Below are 10,911 nucleotides of genomic sequence, written 5' to 3' on the forward strand. Positions count from 1 at the left end.
TATATATATATATATATATATATATATATATATATATATATATATATATATATATATATATATATATATAGAGAGAGAGAGAGAGAGAGAGAGAGAGAGAGAGAGAGAGTATATATATATATAGAGAGAGAGAGTATATATATATAGAGAGAGTGTATATATATATATACATAGTATATATATATATATATATATATATATATATATATATATATATATATATATATATATATATATATATATATATATATATATATATATATATATATATATATATATATATATATAGTACTGACATTAATAGTGGATAATAAGAAAATACATGTTCTCAAACTGTTAGGGTCACTCCCTAGTTTACATGGGTGAAAAGCTGATAAATATCTGAGTAAATATAATGTTCCAAAAATTGTTAGAGATATCTCCAAAAAATTGGTACACGTTGACAACTATAATTCTATAACCAATTTTTTTTCTGGTGGACATGGCAGCAACCCAGAATTTTGCCACTGTATGCTTGGTAGACAGGTTAGAGTCCTGGAGGAGAAAGCCTACATAAAAAGTGTCTGCCCTCCCTGATAATATACTGACCTATAAACTCTGTATAACTCACAGTACAATAAAACGTGTGAGATATCTTCAACTTCTCCTTTACCACACATACATACCCATTCTGCTATTGGTGTTCTCTTATACCTGCTCTGGAGGAGTGCTGAGGGGAGAATGTTAAATCTGAAGAAAGCTATTCTGTGTTTTGGGAAGATCAGGTCATTTAGATATCTTGCCGATTTCCACACACCCTGTTTGATTCTGTCCCTACTGCAGAGAGGCAACCTATTTAGTTCTTCTTGGAACTCCATGTTCTTCATTCTATTGATTACTACTTGCTTTGCTTGGTCAAAGCCTAGGGACATTAAGAATAATGGTGAGAGCCCATAAGAGCCGAGCTTGTGATCTATCACTTGTGATCAATTGCCTGTTTCCAGGGGGAGGGGAAATTGTCAGTCAACACTAGTGGGGACAGTCTGGAAAGAAATGATTTTAAGCCAATGAATGATTATCATCTTCCAGGCTCTTACCTGCCTCTACAACTGAGATCAGAACAACTTTTAATAGACTTTGTTTTGACCTAGACTTCCCCAGCACCACAAAGCCGGGTCTGTGTCCCGATAAACCCCTTTTATTTAATTTACAGTGAATTCCTCTCCAGCAAAGTCTTTCCTCTCCTACAGTCTTTCAAAATAGTTCACAATTACCGACCTTTATGGCTTGGAGAGTAGTCAGGCCGATATCTTTCAGATGCTGCAATAGTAGGCAAGAATTCAGGAATGAACTGTCTCCTGCAAACACCCCTCCCCTTTTGCTCCTCTTTTATTTCCTATGTGAGGGGCCATTCACCATCCACCTGTGGCCTTACTCCCGAGTCGACCCTTGTTTGTTAGCTGTTCCCTTCATCTGGCAACTGCGCATGCACACACTGCCTCATTGATGTCTGACTCCGACGGCAGCTGATAACTGTCAGATGACCCTGGCCCCATCTCTACCTCCAACACAGAACTCTCATCAGAGCCTTTTCCAGACTCCAGGACTGGCCCATGTTCTTCCCCAACCTCCTCACTGTCCGAATCTGCTGCCAGCTCCACTGGCCACTGGTAGGCCACAACAGATTTAAGTAAATAGATAGATGTTCATATAGAAGGTAACATTTTGATAGTAAGCATACTTAAACAATTTTAGAAGATGCTTATGGACTCTCTTTGCTTAAGTTGTTATAACAAAGTATCTTTGGAGGTATTCTACAATCTACAACTTAAAATAGCACCAGGGATTAAAATTAACAAATTCATCTCCAATGCTGTATTATTTTAAGAGTAAACATGATCCTTGAAATTGGTTTAAAATGAAATACTTTAGAAATAAACATACAGGTTCATTTTCAGAAATTCAAAGAGAACATCAGGAATTGCTTTGAAATCCTGAACCTCAATGGTAAAGAATCAGGAGCATTATGGAATGAACTTCACCGGGAGTAAAGAATGGCAAGTGTTTTAAATTTCTATTTGGATGTGTTGCCCCTGTATGAAGTTTTATTGGATTGCCTTAAAATTTCGCAAAATTGTAGATCTTATCAAATGGCTCTCAGGTGACACATTTCTTAATAGGTAATTCATAAATAGTGCCATAAAAAGGAGATAAGGTTTGGAGAGGATCAACAAGTGAAACAACCTTAGCTTTCGTTCATCCACTTGAAACTTTGATTTAATTTTACAGATGAAAACCTCCTGGTACAAATGCCCTGATTTATTCTCCCTTCCAAGAAAGACAGGGTAAATAAAATCAGGGCAAGAATGATACTATTGTTCTATGGATGTATCTAAGGTGGATTTTAAAACCATACAAAGATTCTAAATTATGCACAAGCGATAGGTCTACTTCATTAATTAATGTGGACAGCATGGTTTTAATTACTTTATTGACTAGGTGGTTGCAGAAGGTAACCAACACTCTCAATAAAGGCTTATAAAAAGTCAACAACATTAGATGCAGAGCACAAGGCAAATCATCAAGGATCATTATATTGTTTGTTTGACAGTATGTACTGGAGGAGAGCTACCAAAAGAATCATGGAAGACATCTCTGCAAGAAAACTGATGCCCTGATATTTATATATTTTAGAAAGGAAAGGAAAGGATAGAGGCATACATATGCAGACATACTAGATGATATACCTTGTTTTCCCAAAAATAAAACAGGGTCTTATTTTCTTTTGACCCCCAAAATAAGCGCTTGGTTTTATTTTCAGGGAGGTCTTATTATTTTTGAGGTGCAGGAGGCAGCGAGTGTAGTCGCCTCATGGCTCCAGCCGTGTTGCAATATTTTCAGGGAGGGCTTATTTTCAGGGGGGAGGATTTATTTTAGCAGAGGCGCTCAAAAGCTCAATTGGGCTTATTATCCACGGAGGTCTTATTTTCAAGGAAACAGAGTAAGCATACATATCAATTAATAACTCTCAAGTTGTTTCTCTCCCTTCTACCATAACCATCTTTAAAAAATATATTAATAAAAAGAAACGTGTCAGTGGGTTGCCATAGGCATATTGTGATAAGACTTGGATACTTCAAGACCTTATTCTTTTACTGTCTTTTTCTATTCTATTGACATAGTACCATTCATCTGAAAGTTTCCTCCCACAGGCAATGTATGTTTATTAATTGATTGATTAGATGTAGCTGAAGACAAAAGGGACTTCAGTTTAGTAATATCTACCGGTATAGTTTCAGAAAAGGCCTTTGATTTAGTTCAGATTAAATTTTCAAAGCTAATAATTAGGTTTGCTGGTTTTCTAAGGGATTTTGTTCATTGGATTGCCATGGTACATTAGAGTCATCAGAAACCATAATTTCAATCTTCTTTGAGCAACAATGTGGTACTTGGTAGGGCTGCCACTTCATCCTTGCTTTCTAATTTGATCCTTGATCCTTTAGCTAGAATTGTATGGCAATCTTTGGACAATGTGGATATTGCTTTGGTGGAATATTATTTTTATATGATATTTTTCAATTTCATATAGGTAGTACAGTGTTTTAGAAAATGTTCTGGCTACAAAATTAACTGGGTTAAATCTTGCTTACTTCCCTTAGGCTCTAGCATATCATTGCAGTATGTAGAGTACAAAAATCTGAGTTTTGTTGCTTATATTTATTAATTGAGACTGCATATTCCCCCAAAATATTTTAAATAGATAGAAATTAATATGTTGAAACTTTAAAAAAAGTTTTATTAAGTGTAAATAGATGTATTAAAATTCCATTTTGACTGAGGGTAACATTAATTTTATTAACATATATATTAACCCTTATTTGATTTACCTTAGAAGTATCCCAGTGTTAATAGCAATGTTTTTTTCCAGGTTGATAGATTACTTAGGAAGTTTATTTAGGATGGTAGCTCACCAAGGCTTTCTTTAGCTGAAGTAACTATAAATTTGAGCAGAGACGGTTTAATTTATCCGATTTGCAAAAATATCATTGCACTTAGATAGCAGTCATAAATATGTAAGTGAAAATATAATGACTCATAATGCTTTATAGTCTTTGCTGGAAAAGTATTATTTATACCTTCAACAGTCATGGTCTAAGTTCTTAGAACTTCTAGTAGATAAGGAGTCTTATTTCCAGGACTACAGACTGGGAGAAAACTTTGGGCTATATTGTGATGTAGACTAGGTTCTCATCATGAATCTTTAACTCTTTGGAAAATTTCTACTTTTAAAATAGGTTGTAAACATTTTATTGGAAAATATGTGTGGAAGCCAGAATAGCAACTTTAATAAATTCTTATATAAGACTATTTTAAGGCTTTTCCCCCTTACTTTAAAGAGAATTGGGTCTTCTGAGCTCCCAACAGTGGCAGTATTTTCAACTTAAGCACATTTAATGACTCATTCTGGCTAGAAACTTTGGCTGCTTCAGAGGCACCTGTGATGCTTTCCTATTTGATGGAATTCACAACAGAAGTTAAACCAGCCACATATTGTCAAAAGTTCAAGAATGTTTTTACAGCAGATATTACTGGAATATACTAAACATGGATTAAAGAATTGGAATTTCCAGTAGTGCCCCATTAATAGATTCATCTTCTTTAAAATGTGTAAACTGTGTTGATAAAAAGCTGATTAATAAGAAATATATTTAGAATGTGTTGGATTCCCCAAAGGATGTACTGTAAAAGATGAAGATTAGATTTTTCTTGGTTAGAGATGTTCAAAAATTTTGATTTCATTAATTCATATAATATGATCGTGTGAATCTTTGGCACTTGCAGACTTGTATTTTAAGTTACATAAGTAGTTTTATGGGGAAACTGCTAAACTTTAAAGATATCAATGTGACCATCAATGATATACCAAAGCTTTAAAATAACTGTCCAGAAGGAAATATGGTTGTATCAGGCATTGTGGTGGCTAAAAGGATAATACTGAGAAATTGGAAAAGTGATATTATTCCAGATGGTAAAGTTTGCCTTTGGAAATGTGTAACTTATCTCTTTCATGCTAATCAAAAGATGAAAGGATACGCCCTTCTTGGCATAGATTTTAAGATATTTTACAATATTTTCCATTGGATTATAATATCATATTATGCATTATTTTTTGTAAGCTAGTGATTGTAGTTTAATATATAAGGAAGCTTTTTTCCTGATTTATTTTCTTCCTTTTTAATTTCTTATTATGAATTGTTGAATTTAGTTTGATGTTTGTTGTTGTATATTTTTTATTGTTGTATATTGTTGTTTGTACTTTATAAAAATGAAGAATAATATTTAAGACCAATAAAGAACAATGCTACCTAACTGATACTATTGATATGAAAAACACTGAAGTACTTTCTATGTAAATTACATGCTATTGAAATATTATGAAATCGGTAATTTTAAGTTACAACATCTACCTAAGAAAGGATGGATTTAACAAAGTTCAGCTCTTGGTTAAAGTCCCTGCTTCCAGGTGAGACATGTTAGTCTGTAACAAATGCCAACAATGGGGAGTTGTGATGCTTTAAAAAGAAAATGACCTCATAAGATTCTCTCATTAGCAAAATAAGATTCCCAGTTATCTGGAAGTAAGCCCACCCACTGAATCAACTAGACTTAATTCTGAGCAGTTATTTTTTGGAGTTGTGCTCAATTGATGTTTAGGATCCTCAAATTCGTGTGATGTCCAAGAAATAAAACAGCCCATAAGCACATCAAACTGTTTTTTTTAAAGACTAATCTATTCATTAAATAAACAAAGATGTTTTTTCCCAGACAAGGTCATTGGGATCAAGTTAATGATCTCTCTCACCCCCCACCCCATATCACATACCTCCCAGTGATGAACTGACTTCTGGACGGGGTGCACATGGGTTGGACATAGTAATTCTCTAGCTTAACTCCTTCGGCGGCGAGTCTATCCAGGGTTGGAGTCCGGATCTCTGAGCCGTGATAACCAACGTCTCTGAAGCCCTGGTCGTCCGCCAGAATGAAGATGAGGTGCGGCTGGAAAGGGGGAGGCGGCGTCTCGGAGTCTTCCTCTTCCAACTTGGCTGTCCCGTTGGGTTCCTCGGGGTCTTCTGCCGTCGTCCCCGCTAGATAGCCTTGAGCGAGGAGGCTGAGCACGGAGAAACCGGCGGCCAGCAAGCCCCCGGCTCGCATTTTCCTTCGGCAGAGCCGGGTTCAAGCGTTGCTAGTCCCTCCCGGTCCCTTTTCCGGAGGTGGAAAAGAGAACCCGGGACTCAAGGAGTCTTCTCCAAGAGGCAGAATTGGAGGCAGGAGGAGGGCGAGCCCATGGCAAACGTCGCCCGGGCCAAGACTCGGGAGTGTCCAGGGTGGGACGGCAGAGGAGGAGTCGAGGTGGTCCCGGCGGTCTCCAACCACCGACGGCGCGCTCGGCTGCTTTTCAGCCGCCGATACTGACCGCTCCTTGCTTCATCCTAACCTGATTCAGCAACCCAGGAGGAAGGCTGCAAGGCAGCTCTCGCCTGCCCACTGCAGGCAAACGGGAAGCACGCCCTATCTTTGCCACTGTCCCACCGCTGGCGGGACAGGCGCGGGGAAAAGTCCCGCGCGCACCCGTTTGGCCGACCTCCCGGATTTCTCCAGGGAAGGAGCTCCTCCACCCGAATTGCGCTTCTCTCTCTCTCTCTCTCTCTCCCTCAGGAGAGGAAAGGAGTTAGTCTCCAGGGCTTCGCTCTTTTCTCTTGCCGCCACCGGCGAATAACTCCCGCTTCGTTTCCTTTCCCTCTCCGCCCGCCCGCCTCCCTTTGCTCCCACCCCTCCCTTGGCGAGAAAAGGCCAAACAGACGCCCGCCTCCAGGCCTCGGTCCAGAAGCGCGCACGCCCTTCGTCGCCGGCTAGAATGGACCAGGAGGAAAAGGGCTGGCTTAGTAAACGCGTTTTGGGAGAACTTTGCAAATTTAGGAGCACCGGGACTCATCCAAAATAATTGTTTGGTTTTTTTTTTAGAGAGAGAGAGAGAGAGAGAGAGAGAGAGAGAGGGAGAGAGAGAGAGAGGGAGGGAGGGAGGGAGAGAGAGAGAGAGAGAGAGAGAGAGAGAGAGAGAGAGAGAGAGAGAGAGAGAGAACGAACGAACTCGGTTAAAACTAGAATCAAATCAACAATCAACGTGGTGTTTCCCATTTTGTACAACAAAAAAGTGTAAGGGGTTGGGGAATTCTTGAAGGAATGTATTACAGGTAGTCCTCCACTTAAAGGTAAAGGTTCCCCAGACACATACACTATATTACCAAAAGTATTCGCTCACCCATCCAAATAATCAGAATCAGGTGTTCCAATCACTTCCATGGCCACAAGTGTATAAATTCAAGTACCTAGGCATGCAGACTGTTTTGACAAACATTTGTGAAAGAATGGGTCGCTCTCAAGAGCTCAGTGAATTCCAGCGTGGAACTGTGATTGGATGCCACCTGTGCAACAAATCCAGTCGTGAAATTTCCTCGCTCCTACATATTCCACAGTCAACTGTCAGCTGTATTATAAGAACGTGTTTGGGAACGACAACAACTCAGCCACGAAGTGGTAGGCCCCGTAAACCCGCCCAACATCAGTGTGTGACCTCACAAATGCGCTTCTGGAAGAATGGTCAAAAATTCCCATCAACACACTCCTGAACCTCGTGGACAGCCTTCCCAGAAGAGATGAAGCTGTTATAGCTGCAAAGGGTGGACCTATGTCATATTGAACCTTATGGATTAGGAATGGGATGTCACTTACAGCAAATTCATATGTGAGTAAAGGCAGGTGAGCGAATACTTTTGGCAATATAGTGTATGTGCTAGTTGTTCCAGCTCTAGGGGGCGGTGCTCATCTCTATTTCAAAGCCGAAGAGCCAGCACTGTCTGAAGATGTCTCATGGTCATGTAGCCTGCATGACTAAACACCAAAGGTGCACAGAACACTGTTACCTTCCCACCACAGGTGGTCCCTATTTTTCTACTTGCATTTTTACATTATTTTGAACTGCTAGGTGGGCAGTAGCCGGAACTCACTCCCTTATGCGGTGCTAGGGATTCGAACTGTCAACCTTTCTGATTGACAAGCTCAGTATCCTAGCCACTGAGCCACCACATCCCTTGCCCTCCATTTACAAACAGTTCATTTAGTGACTGTTTAAAGTTACAATGGCACTGAAAAAAAGTGACAATTTTTCACATGACTGTTGCGGTATCCCTGTGGTCCAATGATCAAAATTTAGATGCTCGGCAACTTATGACGGTTGCGGTACCCCAAGGTCATGCGATCATCTGACAAGCTGATGGTGGGAAAGCCAGATTCACTTAATAACTGTGTTACTAACTTAACAACTATGGCAAGAAAGGTCATAAAATGGGGCAAAACTCATATAACAAATGTTTCATTTAGCAACATAAATTTTGGGCTCAATTGTGGTCATAAGTCAAGGACCATCTGCATACCTAGCTGGGGGAGGAATTATGTAGGGTTGCTCTGGGTTTTTTCCAAGCATAAGAATCTTCTCTAGCAACTTTATATATTCAGACTAGCCGATAACTCAGTGTTGCCCGGGTATTTATTTATAGGGGGAAAATGTCTGGACCAAAACTAATTTCTAATGTTGAATTTTCTCCCTTATCAGAGGGAGCCCTCTTGTGGAGTACTGTGAAACTGTTAACATGGCAACTCCACTACACTGCACAGTAGAAGCCATTTTAAGGCACAACAGGCTATTTCTTAACAGAACACACACAGAGAGGGGTTTTAGGGGTGTCTTACCACCACAGTATTTGTTTCCAGAGAGTAAGTCATCTGTGTACCAAGTTTGGTTGAAATTGCTCCAGGCGTTCCAGAGTTATGCTGGAACATACACGCACAGCCGTTTTTTATATATGTAGATTATTCAAGCTTTAACAGGCCAGTGAGCAGACTACTGTAATGTTATCAAGCACTGAATTGCATTTTCATTTTATGGTCCAAGGAATTGACAAGACTTCCTCCTTCACAAATTCACAGGCAAAAAATTCCTTGTCTCTGCCTTTTTTTGTGGTCTAGCCTTCCATTGCCTCATCCGTGCTTCCTGAAAAAGGAGAGAGGTCAGATATGTGTCAGACGCTCCTTGGATATGTGTCATGTTCTTCCCTACTGGTTTCAAAGGAGTGTTAAATACCATATGGCAGAATTCATATAACATGTCAAAAGCTAAACACAAAGCAAACATTGCTTTATTAATGGACCAGCTAGAAACAAAAGAGATAAATGAGAAACCTGTGTGGCCTCTTAATATAATCCCAAGGCCAGAAAAATAATATTCTAATGCTACCTAATGAAGCCACCATTGTAAAGGGGCAGAATTATTTATGCAGCTGTCGTCTGGCCAACATTTTTAACTAATTTGGCTAGGATTTGTATTTTTGCATCTTGTGTGAACTTTAGATACTGTAATGTGTTTAGTTTGTGGTGCAATCTGCTGTAGAACTCCAGGGAGATGGATAAGCAACGTTAAAAATAACGAAGTTTAAAATGATGTGTGGATGCAGCCAATATCTGTAATTCTCAACTCTGAAGGAAGCTGTTTGGAAGAAGCTTTTGGGCAAGTATCATTTATAGTGGAAGGGTGAGAATAGTTACATCTGTTGCAATTTTTCCTTTGGCTCAGCAGCCAATTGTGCAAGAATTCTATCCTTTGTATCTGTCTTTCTTGTAGTAGGAATGTTAGAAAACCAAATGTGCATTGAAAGAATTATTGCGATTAATCATTTCTTTGTTGGATTTATGCTGAACGTTTTATTCAGGAATTGAAGACAGCATCAGCTTTAAAAAAAATGTCCCATCCATAAACTTTCTTGGACTACAGAGTACTTGAACAGTTGCACGTAGAAGTGTCTTGAGAGACAAATGTGTGTAAAAGACAGTTAGGATGGTGGTGGAGAACAAAACTGAGAACAGTTAGGATGGTGGTGGAGAGCTGAACTGAGGGGATGTTAAAGAAGAAAGGAAAGGAAAAAAGTATAAATTTTTTGAGACAGTGACTATAAATTACCATTTTGGGAATGGTATTACTGGTTTTCCACTTGAACTGATTGGGATAACCACCAACGTACTTTCATCCTTCTTTTCCTAGACGGGCAAGAGGTTTTACAATATTTTTCATGCTTGTTACTTTAATTTTTCCAGTGTTATTTGCTTTTAATTCAACATGTATGCATTGCTGGTACTGCACACATGTCTCTAATTTTGAAAGACATGTTCATTATTCCTATTTTCCCATCACTGTTTCCCATTTTTAAACATTCAGGCTATTTTCTTTTTGGACTCAGTTTTATTTAAATCTGCTTTGTACTTGGTAATGGTGCTGTATGTCTTGAAAAGTCTTTACAGCATCCTTTCATAGAAGTTTATTTCACTATAAAAATACTTTTTTCAATGCTTCAGATGCAGAAAATGTGAATATAAAGTATTTATTTTCTACTATATTGTCACCATTGTGGTACCATATAAGAATATGCCTACAAAATATAACTTTAAAATAATACCAACTGGATTTCATTTTAATGTATGCATACAACATTTTTTTGCATTTTATCTGTTGCAATATTACAATCCTCTTAATATAATTAAATTGACTCGATTGGACCTATATGGTATGATTAACCTCAACCTGTATGACATTTGCCTGAATTCCTTGAATTGTCAACTATATTAAAGGGTAAACCTGAGTTTTGAATTGTGATATCTGAAATACTTTCTACAGTTAATTTTAGATCTGCCAAATGAATAAAACTGAAACGTACAAGTATACTAAAATATATATATCTGAGGCAGGTATATTAAAGAAAGCATGATAAGATGGAAGAGAATATATGTTGCTCAGGATTGAACTATGGATCTTTGGTTTTCTCT

The 10,911-nt window shown here is 38.4% G+C and overlaps 1 protein-coding gene across 1 annotated transcript in view; it reads right to left on the bottom strand.

Annotated features, from left to right (window-relative positions):
* ARSJ (arylsulfatase family member J) overlaps positions 1-6,773 on the bottom strand; it is a 29,535-nt gene extending 22,762 nt beyond the window's left edge. The window contains exon 1 of the mRNA XM_081960013.1: positions 5,864-6,773. Coding sequence (XP_081816139.1) covers positions 5,864-6,192 — 329 coding nt within the window. The 5' untranslated portion in view covers positions 6,193-6,773. The remainder of the gene's footprint in view (positions 1-5,863) is intronic.
* Between the last annotated feature and the right edge of the window lie 4,138 nt (positions 6,774-10,911).

Source organism: Natrix helvetica (genome assembly GCF_964273705.1).
Source record: "Natrix helvetica genome assembly, chromosome: 7".
In the NCBI taxonomy this organism is placed as follows: domain Eukaryota; kingdom Metazoa; phylum Chordata; class Lepidosauria; order Squamata; family Natricidae; genus Natrix; species Natrix helvetica.